The sequence below is a fragment of the Prionailurus bengalensis genome, chromosome C1 (genome assembly GCF_016509475.1).
Source record: "Prionailurus bengalensis isolate Pbe53 chromosome C1, Fcat_Pben_1.1_paternal_pri, whole genome shotgun sequence".
Lineage (NCBI taxonomy): Eukaryota > Metazoa > Chordata > Mammalia > Carnivora > Felidae > Prionailurus > Prionailurus bengalensis.
The window spans coordinates 178,122,477-178,141,929 of record NC_057345.1 but is presented as its reverse complement, the minus strand read 5'-3'; the positions used below and the strand labels follow the sequence as shown (position 1 = coordinate 178,141,929).

Sequence of the window (19,453 nt, the reverse complement as noted above, 5' to 3'; positions counted from 1 at the left end):
TAAATTAAGTCACCTGAATTTATAATTCGGGGGGCTCCACGAACTGTGAGGTCATGACCTGAACCTAAGTCAGACACTTAACCAACTGAGCCACTCGGGCGCCCTGTGGTTTTCTTTTTTTTACATAAGAAAATAGATACGCCTTGGTAGATGCTAACTGTTCATACTCACACAGACAGTGTATTCTCTGAGCCAAATATACAGAGAAAGGAGGAAAAAAGCTAAAATTCTGTGTACTACACAGGAGCCCAGCACCCTCCAGCTTCCAGCAGAGCTAAGGAAGCAGAAGGTTGTTCTTTTTTTCCTCCACAGAACACTGTGGTGTTGATTTCATAAAATTTTTAAGCAGGAAAGGATAAAAATGAATTTGGAACCAAAAGGGATAGGGATTCTGTACCCACTGTATTCTTCTCAAGGTATTTCCTCCTAAAGTAAGTTGAGAACCATAGTACAAATCAGAAGGGGCTTCAAAAAACCAGAGTGACTGAACACAAGAGGTGGGGGAGGTGGGAAGATTGAAAGTTGCTTATGGGGCCTGGAGAAAATTTTAAAAGGTTAGAATCCATTAGCGTTCCCTTAGTCATCTTCTCCTCATCCTTCTCTCTTTGCTCCAACTCCATCATCATCATCTTCATCCCCTTCATCAGCATGTCAAGAACCAAGTAGTACTGTAATGGATTTGGCCAAATATCTTTGATGAGCTCCCCTAAACTCCTCTGCACCTGCATCAGAATCATCAGTAAGCCAGAGAAAGAACTCTGTGAGTTCCTCATGCTCTCTCTTCCTGCTGGCTTTATTCTGCATTTAACTTGAACATTTTGTCACATCCTTTCTGGATTTCCATCTGATTTCAGTGTACTTTGAAGATGGGTTACCACTCTCATTTTGATGAAATTCTTTGGAGAGAACTTTATATTCAAAGTAAGGTTTTTTTTTTTATCACAATTCTGTAACGTGATTTAATATCTTCAAATTATGTCACTCCTGTCCAATAATGCAGTGCAGATACTTGTGGATGAGTGACAAATGTTAACCCAAAGATGTGGGATTTGGGCAATCAATTCCAACCTCTTCTGGAAAAAATTGGTCAGTAGCATTTGTTATAGGTCTGTTGCACTTTCAAAATCTCATTGGCTTGTTCATTAAGTCTATTGCATTCTGTACTTCATTAATGCATTCAACTGCTCCTTGTGTTCTTTTTCTGAGGTCTCAAGGGCTCCATCGTGGTTAGGGTTGAGTTTCTTTTTACTGACTTTGGTGGGGGTGGGGATGGTGGAGGCAAAGGGTGAAGGCAGCAACTTGGTCTAGTTGCCTCTAGTAATATTTTAAAAAGTGTCATCTGTACAAAACCATTACAAAACCAATGAAAATATTTACTTAAAAATATTTAAATAATACTTTTGACATGGAAACATAATCGCAATAGAATTACAAAAAGAAAGCAAGATATAAAATAAACATAATAGGGGTGCCTGGGTGTTCAGTCACTTGAGCGTCTGACTTCAGCTCCAGTCATGATCTCATGGTTGGTGAGTTTGGACCCTAAGTCGGGCTCTGTGCTGACAGCTCAGAGCCTGGAACCTGCTTCAGATTTCTGTGTCTCCCTCGCTCTCTTCCCCTCCCCACTTGTGCTCTGTCTGTGTCTCTCTTTCTCAAAAATAAGTAAACGTTAAAAAAATAAAAACCTTAAAATGGGGTTAGAGAAGGTCAGTAAAGGGTGAGTTTAAGATGTTTGGATGAGTTAAGTGGGCATTTTGACAGCATGGCTTCTTTGGCATGTTTGTGATGTTTAATGGACATCCTTGCAGTTTAAGATGATACGTTTAAAATAAAATTCTCTCCTAATGATGACTTGAGTTCTGCCACTTGATAGGAAAATTAGAAGAACGTGTAGGATCTTATTTGGAATTGACATTCTATGGAATTGACATTCTCTATCATAATTTTATTTTTAATTTTGTTTTACTGGAAAGGAAAGATAATGCTCAGTTTTATTTTTAAAATTTATTTCTGTTATTTTTTTAGAAAGAGAACACAAGTGGGGAGGGGGCATGGGGAGGGAGGGAGGGAGGGAGGGAGGGAGAGAGAGAGAGAGAGAGAGAGAGAGAGAATGAATCCCAAGCAGATTCTGTGCTCAGCACAGAGCCCAATGCAGGGTTCGATCCCACGACCCTGGAATCATGACCTGAGCCAAAATAAAGTTGGACACTCAACTGACTGAGCCACCCAGGTGCCCCAAGATAATGTCACTTTTAAATATTAAAAGTGTACAACTTACATTGTTGTAGGAAAACTAAATGTATACACACACACAAAAAATTGTTAGTTTGTTTCCAGTTTTTCCCTTCTGTAAATAATTGTGAACATCCTTATAAATCAAAATTTGATCAAATGTGATTTCCCTAATACAAATGCTTGTGAAATTACTAGGCGTAAGGGTATGATCATTTTAAAGGTTGTGGAACTGTGCTTCCAGATTGCCTGCTGGAAAGGTAGTACCAATTTATAGATTTCACAGCAGTGTCTGAGAATGCTTATTGTATCTTTACCAAACTCTTTTTTTTTAATTAATACTTTATTTTTTAGAGCAGTTTTAGGTTTATTAAAATATTGAGTAGAAAATTGACAAATGTGTGGCATGTCTCTACCATATAATCCTACAGACTAATTTCACTGCTGAAAACATTCCATGTGTTCTACGTATTCTTCCTTTTCTCCCTCCCCCAAACTCCTAGTAACCACTGATCTTTTACTGTCCCCATGGTTTGGCTTTTTCAGAATGTCCTGTAGTTGGAATAATACCATATATAGCCTTTTCAGATTGGCTTCCTTTGCTTAGCAGTATGTATTTAAGATTTCTGTATGTCTTATTGTGGAATGATTGATGATTTCTTTTCATTGCTGAGTAGTATTCCATTGTATAGATATACCATAATTCGTTCATCCATTCACCTATTGGAGGACCTCTTGATTACTTCCGTATTTTGGCTATTCTGAGTAAAGCTACCATAAACATGCATGTGCAAGTGTGTGTGTGTGTGTGTGTGTGTGTGTGTGTGTGTGTGTGTGTAAGTTTTCACTTCATTTGGGGAAATACCAAGGAGTGTAGTTGCTGGATTATGTGGTAAGGTATGTTTAGTTGTGTAAGAAACTGCCAAATTGTCTTTCAAAGTAGCTGTACCGTTTTGTGTTCTTGCCACAAAGAATGAGAGTTAAACCTTTAAAAAAAACCAAAAACATTTTTTTTAATATCATTTAGAAGAGGCTAAAACAAAAGGAAATATGGTATTTATACATTGAGGCATGACTACCCACATTACTGTGTTCATTGTATTCTACATTTGTTTCAGGTTTAATTCATTCAAAAGGACGAATATCATACTGCAACATTTGGTAAGTTTGGACTCTGTTTTGCTGGCATTATTAGATTATGATGTGTAATATAAAATGTTCTTAGGGAAGTGGAAAATACTGGCAGATTTTGTGGACCTTTATGCCACATGGTTCCCAATTTTTTAAGACTTGTGTCAAGACTTGACACAACTTGTACGAGATGGTAGAAAGTTATGAATAAGAGTGTGGTCTTTGGGCGCCTGGATGGCTCAGTTGGTTAAGCGTCCGACTTCGGCTCAGGTCATGATCTCGCAGTTCGTGAGTTCAAGCCCCGCGTCGGGCTCTGTGCTGACAGCTGAGAGCCTGGAGCCTGTTTCAGATTCTGTGCCTCCCTCTCTCTCTTTGACCCTCCCCCGTTCATGCTCTGTCTCTCTCTGTCTCAAAAATAAATGTTAAAAAAAAAAATTAAAAAAAGAGTGTGGTCTTCAATTCAGGATGATTGGGTTTATTATTTTTTTTTTTAATTTTTAAATGTTTTTATTTTATTTTTGAGACAGAGAGAGACAGAGCATGAGCAGGGGAGGGTCAGAGAGACAGGGAGACACAGAATCTGAAACAGGCTCCAGGGTCTGAGCTGTCAGCACAAAGCCTGATGCGGGGCTTGAACTCATGGGCTGTGAGATCATGAACTGAGCTGAAGTCAGACGCCCAACCGACTGAGCCACCGAGGTGCCCCTGATTGGGTTCATTTTTATTTTTTGATGTTTATTTACTTTTGAGAGAGACAGACAGACAGACAGACAGACAGACAGAATCCAAAGCAGGCTCCAGGTTCAGAGCTGTCAGCACAGTGCCCGACCTCGGACTCGAACTCAAGAACTGCGAGATCATGACCTGAGCCGAAGTCGGACCCTTAATTGAGCCACCCAGGTGCCCCAGAATGCTTAGGTTAAATAATGGGTCCACTACTTAATTTTGGGTAGATTATCTCATCTCTCTCAGCTTCCTTTTAGATGTTATAGAATGAAGATAATACTATCCATCTTAGAGTGCTTATGAATGGTAAATAATTCACTTAAAAATCTAGCACTAGTGCTTGGCATGTAATTATTTTATACTTGTTAGCTACTATCGTTCAAATAACATTCTTCCAAAGCTTAGATGTTTTTAGTTTATCATTTTGCAAAGAAGAAATAATTTTTATTAATTTTTGTGTCTCTCTGCTATGGATTGAACTTTATGTTTATATATTAAAATCTAATCCCCAATGCAATGGTATTTGGAGGTGGGGCCTTTAGGAGATGATTAGGTAAGAAGGGTGGTGTTTTCATGAATGGGCTCAGTGCTCCTATAAGAGAGACCCCAAAGGGCTTTCTCACCTCTTTTCCCTTATGAAGGAGTACACAGCAAGAAGACAGTCTTTTTTTTTTCAACGTTTTTTTTAAATTTATTTTTGGGACAGAGAGAGACAGAGCATGAACGGGGGAGGGGCAGAGAGAGAGGGAGACACAGAGTCGGAAGCAGGCTCCGGGCTCCGAGCCATCAGCCCAGAGCCCGACGCGGGGCTCGAACTCACGGACCGCGAGATCATGACCTGGCTGAAGTCGGACGCTTAACCGACTGCGCCACCCAGGCGCCCCAAGAAGACAGTCTTTTGTGAACTAGAAAGAGGGACTTCATGAGACTACATCTGCAGGTGCCTTGATCTTGGACCCCCCAGCCTCTAGAATTGTGAGAAGTGTTGTATAAGTCACCCAGTCTATGATACTTTTGTTATAGCAGCTCAAATGGACTAAAATACTCTTGTGTAGCCTGGCAAGGACCTTGTACATAAAAAACAAACAAAAGGCCAAGTCACTCTGATATAGCACTTATTGTATGCCAGGTGCTCTTCCAAGTACTTGATATGTATTTGCTCAGTTAATTCTCATTGTAGTTCTATAGAATAGATACTGTGGATCTTTTAACTGTAATTCTGAAACCTCAAAACCAAAAGTTTGTGGTTAGTTTGTGATAAATGCATTTTGTGACAAAATCTGACCTGAATGTACTTGAAGCTCTTTTTTCTTTATCCTAATAGGTACGCATATTCATCGTTTGCTGCAGAAGTGTTAAAGCATTTTACTGCAGTGTACTGACCAGATTCTACTTGGGATGTTTTTTATAGCATTAATATGTATTGTGTTACCTTTCCAAAATCTAGAAAATTTTCTGAATTTTGAAACATATCTGGACCCAAGGGCTTTTGGTTAAGGGATTATATGGCTTTATCCCTATTTAATGGATCAGAAATTGAAGGACAGAGAGGCTATGTAATATGCCTCACTGTCACCCAGCTAGTAAATAGGAGGTGGAATTTTAATCCAGTTGGTCTGGCTCCATAGACTTTCCTATTGCACTTTACAGCTTGAGGCAGAGTGGGCATTAAGTAACTATTGCAGAATCTGTTTCAGGTAAGCCTAAATGGAGATGGGCAAATTAAGACTGGAATATCTCATCCTACCCTTAATTATTTTAGTCAGCATATATACATGGGAGCTGAGGAGTTTCTATAAAGAACTTAATATTACAGATTCATATTTATACACATGCACCCAGGTAGAATAGAAAGACATGACAGAATCCAGATCACCTGGACTATAGTGACCTGAGGCATAAACCACATTGTGAGAAGGAAGATAAACTGAACTTTTAGCAGGGCTTGAAGACTGAATCATTCTTATCCCAGTGTTGGCTTTTACATGTGCTTCAGAGATCGGCTTTATTCCAAGGAGTCCTTCCGTGACCCTTCTAAGAAAGCCAATAGAGCAAGAGCCCTTTTTATTTCATAATGGAGTGATGAAAGCATGCAACTGATGGCAGTACTATTGGCAGAGTTATGAGAAGTGGATAGGACTGATTTATGATAACAGTATGACATTCTTACCCTTCAAAGATTGTGGATGAAGACCTGAACCTGGAAAGGGGGGCAAGGTTTATCAAGCTAATGCAAGCAAGTAGAACCTATTAATGAGGTTTCATTTGTATCCATAGGCTGATGTGGACATATTTTTGCAAAACTATTCATGGAAAGATTTCTTTCTTTCTCCATGATATTCTATTAAAAAGATTTTTTTTAATGTTTATTTATATATGAGAGATAGAGACAGAGTGTGAACAAGGGTAGGGCAGAGAGCGAGGGAGACAGAATCTGAAGCAAGCTCCAGGCTCTGAGCTGTCAGCACAGAGCCCGACATGGGGCTTGAACCCACGAACTGTGAGATCATGACTTGAGCTGAAGTCAGATGCTTAACTGACTGAGCCACCCAGGCGCCCCTCCATAATGTTATATTTTAAACTCTTACACAGCATTTAATGTGCAAAAGCTCATTTCTTCCATATAAATTTGATCTCAACATGGAGAAAACTGTGGTCTTATTTCTGAAAGTAGTTCTTTTCCATATGAAGGTTCACTGGATGGGCTGCATGAAATGACACTGTACTTATCGTTTTCAGGACAGCAGTCAAGTCTTATTTTGTATATCTAGGTGATGATCTAGAATCTGTGTCAACCAATTTATAATCTACGGTTTTTGAACAGATACACATTAAGTGCTTGCTTTGTACGCAATGAACTAAGTGCTTTGAGATACTATTATGAAAGACCATTCCTGACCTCAAGAAATGAATAGTCTAATAAAAAGGCCTAGAAATATTTACTAATATAAAAAGCTTCTGTACAACAAAAAAACCCATCAACAAAACTAAAAGGCAACTGATGGAATGGGAGAAAATGTTTGCAAATGACATATCAGATAAAGGGTTAGTATCCAAAATCTATAAAGAACTTACTAAGCTCAACACCTGAAAAACAAATAATCCAGTGAAGAAATGGACAGATGACATGAATAGACACTTCTTCAAAGAAGACATCCAGATGGCCAACCGACACGTGAAAAAATGCTCAACATCACTCATCATCAGGGAAATACAGATCAAAACTACCATGAGACACCGCCTCATACCTGTCAGAATGGCTAAAATTAACAATTCAGGAAACAACAGATGTTGGTGAGGATGCCGAGAAAGGCGAACACTTTTGCACTGCTGGTGGGAATGCAAACTGGTGCAGCCATTCTGGAAAGCAGTGTGGAGGTTCCTCAAACAATTAAAAATAGAACTACCCTATGACCCAGCAATTGCAGTACTAGGTATTTATCCAAAGGATACACAGGAGTGCTGATTCGAAGGGACACGTGCACCCCAGTGTTCATAGTAGTGCTATCAACAATAGCCAAATTATGGAGAGGCCAAATATATACAATGGGTTACTACTTGGTGATGAAAAAGAATGAAATTTTGCCCATTACAGCAACATGGATGAAACTAGAGTGTATTATGCTAAGTGAAATAAGTCAAAGATATATAATTTCACTCATGGAATTTGAGAAATTCAACAGATTAACATAGGAGAAGGGAGGGAAAAATAAGATAAAAACAGGGAGGCAAACCATAAGCGACTCTTAAATACAGAGAACTGAGTATTGTTGGAGGGGAGGTAGGTGGGATGGGTTAAATAGGTGCTCGGCCCTAAGGAGGGCACTTTTTGGGATGAGCACTGGGTGTCCTATGTAAGAGGTGAATCACTGGGTTCTACTCTTGAAGCCAAGACTTCACTTTATGTTAACTAACTTTAAATTAAAAAAAGGATATTTAACAAAGTGCGGTAAAAAGACCAAATAAATTAAAGGTGTGAACAAAGGTGGGATAGAGTGATACTGACTTTATAACCAATGAAAGCTTACTGGAGGAAAATCATTTGATCTGGGCCTTGAAGAACAATTATGGTTTCAACATGTGGAGATGGGAATAAGTGGATGTTCATATAGTAATCCTAAAGTGATTCTATTATCTCCATTTTACAAAGGCAGAAACTGAGGCTCTGAGAATAACTTGCTTGAGGGCGTACAGTAGTGAGTGGCTAAACTAATGTTTGCATCTGTGTGACTCTAAAATCTGGTTTCTTTCTGTTACACAATATGCTTGTTCTATGTGGCAAGAATGGTGTGATGGGAGAATAGAGGTTACGTTTAGGGCTTTCTGAGTATCTATGTTATAAGGAGTGCTATGTGGTGGTGGGCCCATTTTACCCGGGATCCAATGTAGAGACTTGAAGGCCATGCCAAGTAACTTGGATGTTTTTGAAGGTAACAGGGAGTCATTGGCCATTTTTGAATGGCAGGAACAAGATTAAAATTATGTTTTAGCAAAATTTTCTCTGGTGGCAGTGAAGTGTAGACAGACCACCAGGCAAAGGTTCTGGAAATCTGCCAGAGAGGAAGATTGTAACATGGCTTACAGCAATGGGAATAGAATGGAATGGAAGAGAGAGTTGTTTTAGAAATAGACTTTCCAGTACTTGGCAACTGCCTCACATTGTTGGCAGAGAGGGGAAGAGAACAAGTCTGGTTGAGAAAAATGGTGATGCCTCAACCTGTTGTAGGGAACAGAGGAGGAGAGACAGATTTGTTGGGGAGAAATTTGTTGGTAAATTTGGTTTTTTACCAAGTTGAGCATAGGGCACCATGCACTTCTGTAATTTTAGCAGGCATTTGGAAATAGGGGCCCAGGCCTCTGGAGAAGTAAAGAAATGCAAGTTTGAGCCAGCTGCCTCAAGGTAATAATTGAAGATGGAAAGTAGCTTATCACAAAAAGGTGAGAGAATAGAACACAGCTAAAGACCATTTGAGAGGCTCTGAAATATTGTGGAGGAATTTACTGATCCAATTTGAAGTCAGGAAGGATTGAGTGAAGGTTGAATAATCAACATTTATTAAATGTTGTTAGAGGCTAAGAACCTTACTTACATTGCTTTGGTGTCCTTTTTGGGTTACAGTAATTTAAATTTAATGGCATTCAACATTTGCTGGAAATAGGTGAAAATCTTAGGAGTAGGAAAGATACGTGTTTGGATAAAGACGAAAGTCAGATGTCAGAAAAAATCATGTTCGGCTAAAGGTAGGCTATTTTCCTGGGTGTGTCTGTGGGTTGCAACTCCATTCAATGGCAGTGGGTGTTACATATAATGGAAGGTGTGGATATCCACAACGTGATGCTTGCCCTAGGCTTGCGTTATAGCAGAACTGCGTCACTAGAATGATGGATTATTCATCCAAGCTTTTTAAACATTTTTGAGATACCTATGTACCAGGTACTGGAAAGGTTCATTTCTCACAATGTTTATGACAACTCTAAAGTGTTTTCCAAAATGTAGCCTGCAAAGTACAAGTCCAAAGAAGGAAATATTCCATGAAAAAAAATTTTTAATGAGGTAAGAAAACTGCTCATTGTTTAAAAAGTTTATATATATATATATATATTTTTTAATTTTTTTTTCAACGTTTATTTATTTTTGGGACAGAGAGAGACAGAGCATGAACGGGGGAGGGGCAGAGAGAGAGGGAGACACAGAATCAGAAACAGGCTCCAGCCTCTGAGCCATCAGCCCAGAGCCTGACGCGGGGCTCGAACTCCCGGACCGTGAGATCGTGACCTGGCTGAAGTCGGACGCTTAACCGACTGCGCCACCCAGGCGCCCCTAAAAAATTTATATTTAATATTTGCATATTAAGGACTAAAATGTCTTATTGATATTTGTTTAAGTTTTTTTCCCCAGACTGATTTGACCATGGACCATTTATCTTTCCGCATAGCAGCACCAATCATCCTTTTGCACATTTTGGGAAATGTTGCTACTATGAATTTTGCCAGCATATTTCTATGTTCTAGCAAAGTAGACATCCTAAAGTTGTGTGTGGCTTAGGAGTTTTATTTTGGCCGACTTCATGCATTCAGTTCAGCACAGAGCTGTGTGTTGATGGTGTTTATACATTTCAGCAAGTTTCCTTCACGTTTCTCCTTGGAACAGATGTAAATAACGGGTCACCCAGGCCTTATGGAAGTAGAAAAAGTTCTGTGGAGTGAGTTAGAGTGGGTAGGATGATATCATTTGAAGAAGATGATTGGGAGAGTCTGTTTAGGGGTATAATGGTTAGAGCAATAGTTCTCGAATGAGGTAAACCTAGGTTTGAATCTTGGTCCTGCCCCGAAGCTGTATGACTCTAGGCAAGTGATCTAACTTCCCTGGGCCTCAGTTTCCTTATCTGTGGAAAGGAGTTTCTGGTATATAACTCATTAGAGGTGTTTTCAGGATTAAGTGTTCAGTCAAATGTTTTACCATAGTGTCCATGGAAAACTTCTAAATGGTAAGTTAATAATAAGGAACAGCTTTTGCTGATTGCCTAAGAAAATATTTGAAAATAAAAGTAAATGTGAACCTGTTGTCTTTCCTGGATGTACAATAAAGATTTAATAAAGTTCTAATTTCCTTCCACCTTACATCTATTTTCCTCCTTTATCGTGGTTCTGGCTAGAAGCATTTCTTCTTTCCCTTCTCTGTCGTCCTTTATCCCTTATGTCCTTCCCCCTTCCCTGCCCAGCTGTGGATTGTATGTGAATTCCATTTCCAACTCTAGTCTCTGTAATTTTTCCTAATATGGCAGTTTTTCTTTATAGAAACCTTTTCTAGATTTTGTTAAAAATTTGTGATATTTTCGGAAAAGATACTTAATTTTTTCTGCAGAATTAACCTATACATCAATTATGCAAATACCGGAAGCTTTATCTCCTTTCGCTTGAATGATTTTGGTTAATGAACTAACAGTTGTTTTTAGGTTTTGAGAAGGCCATGAATTTTTCAGGTAAGAAAAAAATCCTATTTGTCCATTCATTTACGTCATTCTAATGGCATTACCAGGAGATTCTGTAATACTCTTTGCTCAAAGTTGACCCTCTGTAAATGTCCTGAAAAGTACTTGGCCTACGTGCTTGGAGATCCATGCTTAAAAATATTCCTGCATCATTGAAATAGCAAAAATTGAAAATTACTCAGTGTTTACCAACAGGGGACTGATTAAATTGATATGTAAAAATGGACAGCTGTTAAAAAGTATGTAGCATGCATGTGGAATCAGCAAAACCCTGGGAAACTTTACAGGTTAATTGGCCTGTTATTTTCAACAAATTGTAAGGAAAAGAAAGGGATGAAGGGAGAACTTCTAGATTAAAAGACTTGAAAAATATATCCATTTAAAAAAATAGATGATGTTTTTGGATTTACACTTTGTGTTTACTGTACAAATCAGGATAGTTATATTTTGATACAGAGGAAGAGGGCTGTGATGGGGAGGGGGCAGGTGGAGGGCCAAGGGCTTTCGGGCTGACTGGACAGCATTGGGCTTGGGATTTGATTTTTACCCCAATTACAAGCTTTTACTGTAGCCTTTTTAATGTAGCCTTTACTACATGGATGGTGGCAGAGGATATGAAACTCTTGTTAGTGGCACTTCAAACAGCCTTGAGCTTGATGTTTGTATTGGTTTTCCTTGCTCCCCAAGTTCCACGGGGTGACATAGAAGGCCCAGAAGAATGCCTGCATGTGCAGTGGGTTGCATTACAGAACAATAAAATTGAATTTGGGGAACCTGCTGGTTTGTAGCAAGCTGTAAGCAAGCCTGCTCTCCTGTCGGAGACATTACCCTTTCTTTAAAGTTGCTCACAGCAAATACGACCCTGAAAATGACCAGGCAAAGAGAATGGTCAGGCCCTTGGGTTCACAACCCAAGCATTAAACTGCAAGGAAACCCCAGGGCCCATGGCAGATAGCGTCTTCTAACAGCCAAATTGGAAATAGGGTCATGGCAGACATAAATAGTTAAGATGAGGTCATACAGGAGGAGAGATAACTGGATCAATCCAAAATGACTCTTGTCTTTATATAGGGAAAATTTGGAGACAGGCATCCTGGGAGAAGTGATGTGAAGATTGTAATTAGGCTGCTTCAAACCAAGAACTATCAGAAGCTAAGAGAGAGAGGCCTGGAACAGATCCTTCCCCTAGCCACCTTTAGGGGGAGTGTGGTCCTCCTGCTGACACCTCCATCTTGGGCTTCTAGCCTCCAGAACTCTGAGACAGTAACTTTCTGTTGTTTAAGCCACTTAGCTTGTGGTACTTTGAGTTGACAGCCCTAGCAAATGAATGCATTTCCCATGGTACATTTGTCAAAATTAAGAACATTGGTATGTTACTATTAACTTTAAACTTTATTTGGATTTCATGTGTTTCCATTAGTTTTCTGTTCCAGGATACTATATTGCATTTCCTTGTCATGTCTCTTCAGTCTCTTCTGGTCTGTGACAGTTTCTGCATCTTATTTTTTGTGACCTTAAAAGTTTGGAAGAGTATTGGCACGGTAGCCTGTAGAATATCCCTTAATCTAGACTTGGGTCTAGTGTTTTTTGTTTTTAATAAGTAAACTGCAGTTAAAATGTTTTTGGAGAGGGGCGCCTGGGTGGCGCAGTCGGTTGAGCGTCCGACTTCAGCCAGGTCATGATCTCGCGGTCCGTGAGTTCGAGCCCCGCGTCAGGCTCTGGGCTGATGGCTCGGAGCCTGGAGCCTGTTTCCGATTCTGTGTCTCCCTCTCTCTCTGCCCCTCCCCCGTTCATGCTCTGTCTCTCTCTGTCCCAAAAATAAATAAAAACGTTGAAAAAAAAATTAAAAAAAAAAATGTTTTTGGAGAGAATAACACAAAAGAAAAGCGCCCTTTTCAACACATCGTAACAGAGTATCTGTGGGTTTTGATGTAGGCATCAGGGATACATGACATTCACACTACATAGCTGGTGATGCTGACCTTTATTACTTGGTTAAAGTGGTGTTTGTTTGGTTTCTCCCCTCTAAAGTTACCATTATCCCCTTGTCACATTCTGTTCTTTAGAAGCAAGTTAGTAAATTCAGCCCACACTCAGAAGGTGAGGCGACTAAGCTCTGCCTACTGGAAGGGAGATTTTTACGTGTAATATTTAGGAATCTTCTGTAGGAAAGAAGAGCCATTCTCCATTTCCTTATTCAGTTATTGATACCTGTGTGGGCTCATTGATCCTTACTCTTTGGGTTATAATCTAATATCACATTTTGTTACTCAAATTATTCTAGCTTTGGCTATGAGGAATTCCTTCATTCTGGATCTTGTGTCCTTTTGATATGATCCTATTTTTTTTTAATGCTTCCTTTTTCATGCCAGAGGTGTGCTCTGGGCTCCTCATGTTTTCCTTCTTGCAGCTCTGGAATCAGCCATTTCTCCAAGAAGCCCTGGTTGGAGCTCTGTATCAGAGAATTGCATTTAGAAATGAAGATCTGACCTCTGGGAGTGCTTTTTGATACTGGGGAATGATGGCTTTCTCCAGGGGGAGAGAGCTAGGGTAATGTATGTATGTATAGCAGATTGCACACACACTGTATACTAACCCTGTTATTAATGTATTAATGTAATAACCCTGTTATTAATGTAGTTACACTATAACTAATGTATGTATACGTGTCTGTAGTTGTATCTCTATCCTGTGTGTGTGTATATACACACACACACACATATATATATAAGCTAAGCATGAGATCGTTCTGACGGCATCTCTGACTTTAATCCAGAGCCACAGGGCAGGGTTCATTGTAGAAGCTTCCCTTCTTGTTTATCTATAACTTTCCTCTGTTACTTATTTCACCCTAGTATGCATGCAAAGCAGTTTCAGAATTGTTAACCATCCCCATGAAAAACAAATTTACCAACTAGAGCACAGTGTTGATAGATAGTCCTTTTGTATTTATCTTTACATTTTCTAATCAGATGACTGTTTTCCAAAGTTACTTGGGTCAGCTCCCCTGAAGTCACCACCATGATTACGTCAGTGATGCTATGTCATACATGTGTAATTTAATTAGGTTTGTCACAGTCTGCATTCCATGTTGGAATCCTGTGACATCTTAGCTGTCTGTCTTTTTTTTTTAAGCATAGTTTGTATACATTGAAGTTTACTTTTTGTGAGGTACATTTCTGTGCATTTTGACAAATGCGTAAATCATGCGTCCAGCACCCCACAACCATACAGAGCAGTTCCATCACCTAAAACTTCCCCTGTGCTTTCCCTTAGTAGTCGACCTCTGCTACCCCCAACCACTGATGTGTGTTATGCCCCCATTGTTGTGTCCTTTACAGAATGTCTTATGAATGGAATGATACAATATATAGGCTTTGGGGTTTGGATCCTTTCACTCGGTGAAATGCATCTAAGATTCATCTATGTTGCATGAATTGATGACTTGGTCCTTTTTATCACTGGTATTCCATTTTGGATATGCCAGTTGTCCTGTTGAAGAGCATTTTGGTTGCTTCCAGTTTTTGTCAGTTATGAGTGAGGCTGCTAAACATTTGTGTACAGGTTTTTGTGTGAACATAAGTTTTTAATTCACTTGGATAAATACACAAGGGTGCAACAGCTGGGTTGTATGGTAAGCCTATGTGTAACTTTATAAGTATTTGCCAAATTGTCTCCCGAAGTCATTGTACCATTTTGTATTCTCACCAGCAGAGTGAGAGTGCCTGTTGTTCTGTACCTTTGGCAGCATGTTATTGTCTGTGTTTGGATTTCAGCCATTTTGATATGTGTAGTGCTATCTCATTGCGTTTTTTTTTTTTTTTTAAGTTTGTTTATTTGAGAGAGAGTGTGAGTGAATGAGTGCATGGGAGGGGCAGAGAGGGAGGGAGAAAGAATCCCAAGCAGGCTCCCAGTCTCGAGCCTGATGTGGGGCTCGAACCCCCAAACCGTGAGCTCATGACTCCAGCCAAAACTAAGAGTTGGTTGCCCACCTGACTGAGCCACCCAGGCACCCCCTCCTTGTGGTTTTAATTTGCATTTTCCTAATGATCTTCAGATGATTTTGAGCATTTCCTATGTTTGTTTGCCATCCACATATCTTTGGTGAAAAGCTTCAGGGTGTTGTTGTTTTTTTTTCTCATTTTAATATTGGGTTTTTCTTACTGAGTTTTAAGAGTTTATATATTCTGGATGCAAGTCGTTTATCAGGTATGTGCAATTCAAATATTTTCTTCCAATTTCTGGCTTGTCTTTCATTGTCTTAATAGTATCTTGTGCAGAATGGAAGTTTTTAATGGTGATGAAACTCAGTTTATCAATGTTATCCTATTAAGCCTTAATGTTTGGAAGGTACTGTGAACCATGGTTTTAAGGGATGTGGCCCTCACAAGTGTTCCTGTCCCTCCTCCAGGGATAGGCTGCTTTTTTTTTCTCCCTTTCCTTTGCCCCTCATTTCTTTTCCTCAGTTGTGGTTGGTAAACACTGAAGTCTTTGGGAATGGTTTCGAGGTTCTTCCCCCATGAGATTAAGGCTTTTATTTTGTAGACCTCCATTTACTTCCCCCACTATAGTGAGGCTTCACCAGAACCCTGGGCTACAGACTTTGAAGTCCTTCCTCACTCCCCTGCAGATTTAGCCTTTTGTTTTGTATGAAAGATGAGGGGAAAGGATTTCTCTATACCTGCTGTTTCCCTACCCCAGCCGCACCACACAGGAGAGCTTTCTCCAGTTTTCCCTGAGAGCTCCTGGTTGGATTCCAGGAGGAAAAGCCAGCCAGAGAAAACCCCTGCATGACTGTGACCTCCCCAGGAGCTTCATGCTGTCACATTTGCCCACATTTGGCCTCCAGCAGGTCATCAAAAATTCTAATTAGTCTTCCTGAAAGCTTTTGCCTGAAGTAAGCAAATATTTTGGTCCTGTGTCTCCCTGAAGGCACCTGTCACTCTCCAGATTTTATTACAGCCATTTGCCCTGTGACCTCAGTTCTCTGAGCTTACCAGAGCCATTAATTTGCAGTCTGTTCAGCCTTTTTTCTTGTTAATAAGGTTAGGATGAGCATCTTTTCAGCTCTCAACATCTCTGAGCTGAAACCAAATAATAATAAAGTTTTGAAGGATTGTTTCCATATTGGGTGATAATTTATATAAACTACTCAGTGAAAACCATGAAATTTTTTTTTGGCTGACAAATTTGACTTGGGTTCAAACAGAAATTTGGTTAGTATGGAGATCTCGAGATGAAAGTTTATTAATACTTGCATTTAACATGCTTGTATGATAGGAAAACTTTTGTCTGTATTTTAAGATTTAAAATGATGCGGTTATCTGAAAAGTATAGCTGTTTTAATCTGTCATCTGTCCTGTCATATGAGTAAGGGTTTAATCAAGGAGGTAGAACCACTATGGGTATTTAAGGGGAGCAGAATATGCCATTCCTTAAATATGCAACTTTGGCATGTGAATTATTTTGAGCTGAAGGCAGTCAAGACCCAGCAGATGTGGGAAAAGCTTTTTACCTCCCTCTCAAATGCCTGAAAGAAATTAGAAAGGAGCCTCAGACCCTATTTCTTTTCTTAGCTCAGGATGGTATATGAACCTCAGTTGCCTTGCTGCTTTTGAGTCTCACACCATTGTGGTCCCCCTTACTTAAGAAATGAAAATTTTCTCCAGTTAATCTGTCTTTATTACAGTGGGGGAGGAGTTTAGCAAAGAACCTGGAAGGTAGGGGGAAAATTATGTTTTCTCCCCTACAGTATTATGGAATAAAAGATTTAGTATGGGAATAAGATCTTCCACAATACCGACAGAAATTATGAGAGGGTCTAGAGAAGGAGTCGGAGGGTCAGAAAACTTACCATCTGTCCTACTCATCTACTAATACAAGTGGGTCAGTAGGAACTTGGACGAACATCAGAGAAGCTAGGTACTTTAACCGCTAGGGTAGGTCTGCAAAGAAGGTGATAGGTGAAATCTGGGGAAGGCTGTGTCTGCCGGTGGACTTGGTGTCCTTTTTGGTCTGGTTTCTTTTGTGATTTTTGTGTATAATTTGCTTTTACCACAAATGCTTTTAGTATCAGTAAGGTAAGAAAATGAAAAAATACAGTTTCCTAACTCATGTTTACTTAGCATCTTTTTTTTTTCTTTTAGGGTATGAAAAAATAGATTTATTGCTATTTCTAAAAGTCAGAACTAGAGGAAGAGTAAACGTAACATATGTTATAAGAACATAAGTACAAACAACTATTTTACAATAACACGTACTTGAAACACATTTTTGTACTGCAAACTATGAAAAATAACTCTCTTTAAATGATTTTAACATTTGCTCTTCCTTATATACAGTTGAATTTCCAGTGGGAGAACAAAGATGCTCACAGCTCTCTGGGCCCTGCTTTGTGAAAACCCTTCCTTAAAACTTTCTGGAATGCTCCATGAAACCAGTGTATGGTTTAGCAGGAAATAGGGGCTGTCATCAGTGCACACGTATATGCATGTTGTCCTATCTTCCCAACTCTCCCGCACATGTGGGATCATTACTAGGGTTCAGGGGACCCCATGGACAGTCAAACAAGAGCGCCCTCTGGAACAAAGCCTTTTAATGAAGTTCCCTTTTGGAGATGGCTTAATACCTTTTAAACTTAATGTATTACTCTTATTAAAAAAATTTTTTTTAAATACTGGTTTGAATAGGTAGTAAATACATAAGGCACAGAATTCAAAAAGTTCAAAGGGATCATACATTAAAAAGTCTTTCCACCCCTCACTTCTATGTCCAATTTTCTTTCCTGGAGGCAACCATTTTAGCAATGTTTTCTGTATCTATTTAGAAATACATTCTGGGGCGCCTGGGTGGCTCAGTCGGTTGAGCATCTCCCGGTCTGTGGGTTCGAGCCCCGCGTCAGGCTCTGTGCTGACAGCTCAGAGCCTGGAGCCTGCTTCGGATTCTGTGTCTCCCTCTCTCTCTGCCCCTCTCCCGCTCATGCTCTGTCTCTCTCTCTCTGTCAAAAATAAATAAACATTTAAAAAAAATAAAAAAAGCAATACATTCTGTGTGTAAAAATGTATGTGTCCATGTACAGAGTGGGTGGGCAGCATTGTAAACACACTGCCTGGTTGTTCCACAACAGTGTATGGAGAGGTAGCTGCCTCATTCTTTTTATTTTTTTAATGTTTATTTTTAAGAGAGGGAGACAGAGAATCCCAAGCAGGCTCTGCGCCATCTGCACAAAGCCGGATGTGGGGCTCCAACTCACAAGCCGTGAGATCATGACTCAAGCTGAAACCAAGAGTTGGACACTTAACTTACTGGGGCACATAGGTGCCCCTGCCTCATTCCGTTTAAAGCCTCTGTAGTATGCATTTTTGTAGGAATGGTTATAATTCTTTCAACCAGCCTCTCACTGGTAACATTTAGGTCATTTCTAATGTTTTGCCATTACTAATGACATTGCAGTGACTATTCTTGTGTATTCATTTTGCCCATATGTAAACATGTCTATAGGATAAACTTCTGGAACAAGGATTACTGTGTCGGTGTGTATGCTTTAAAAAAAAATTTTTTTTTTTAATGTTTACTTACTCTTGAGAGAGAGACAGAGCAGGAGCAGGGGAGAGGCAGAGAGAGGGAGTCACGGAATCCAAAGCAGGCTCCAGGCTCCAAGCTGTCAGTACAGAGCCCGATGCGGGGCTCGAACCCACAGACGGTGGACTGTGAAATCATGACCTGAGCCAAAGTCGGACGCCCAACTGAGCCACCCAGGTGCCCCCAGTGTATATGCTTTAAAAAATGGGTTGTCAGGTTATTTTTCCTAGGCTCTCCAATAGTTTTTGTTCCTACAGTATATCTGTTTCCTCACCCTCTAGATATCACGGGATACCAAACTTCTTGCCAAGTTGGTTAAAAAACATTTTACTATAGTTATAGGTTCTAAGTTTTTTTTTTACATTTTTTAAAATGTTTATTTATTTTTGAGAGAGAGCGCGCGTGCGTGCGCACAAGTGGGGGAGGGGCAGAGAGGGAGGGAGATACAGAATCTGAAGCAAGCTCCAGGCTCCAAGCTGTCCGCACAGAGCCCGATGCAGGGCTTGAACCCACGAACTGAGAGATCATGACCCGAGCAGGAGTTGGATGCCCAACTGACTGAGCCATCCAGGCGTCCCTAATTTAATTTAATTACTTTAAGGGATGCTTGGGGAAATTTTTATTAGCTGTTATAAGGTCAATATGAATAATAGACTCTTTCCCCATACACAAATAATAATTAAAAACTATTAAGTGGTTGCCTTTTAAAATGTTAAAAATAAATGAAATAAAAACAATTGGAATACATCCAATGAAAGGTGTGGAAAGTCTCTACTCAGGGAAATATAAAA

General features: G+C 39.7%; 1 protein-coding gene and 1 pseudogene across 5 annotated transcripts in view; one reads left to right on the top strand and one right to left on the bottom strand.

Annotated features, from left to right (window-relative positions):
- HIBCH (3-hydroxyisobutyryl-CoA hydrolase) overlaps positions 1-19,453 on the top strand; it is a 95,804-nt gene that overhangs the window by 5,892 nt on the left and 70,459 nt on the right. For 3 of the 5 annotated variants that reach the window (XM_043577309.1, XM_043577307.1, XM_043577305.1), the window contains one exon: positions 3,351-3,393. The exons of 1 other annotated variant lie outside the window; for it this stretch is intronic. In XM_043577309.1, the coding sequence (XP_043433244.1) occupies positions 3,351-3,393 (43 nt within the window). Of the gene's footprint in view, positions 1-3,350; positions 3,394-4,730; positions 4,741-4,972; positions 5,030-19,453 lie in introns of those variants that run through there. One more of the 5 variants, XM_043577304.1, reaches the window with a different exon arrangement.
- On the bottom strand, positions 180-2,762 carry LOC122482039 (annotated as a pseudogene).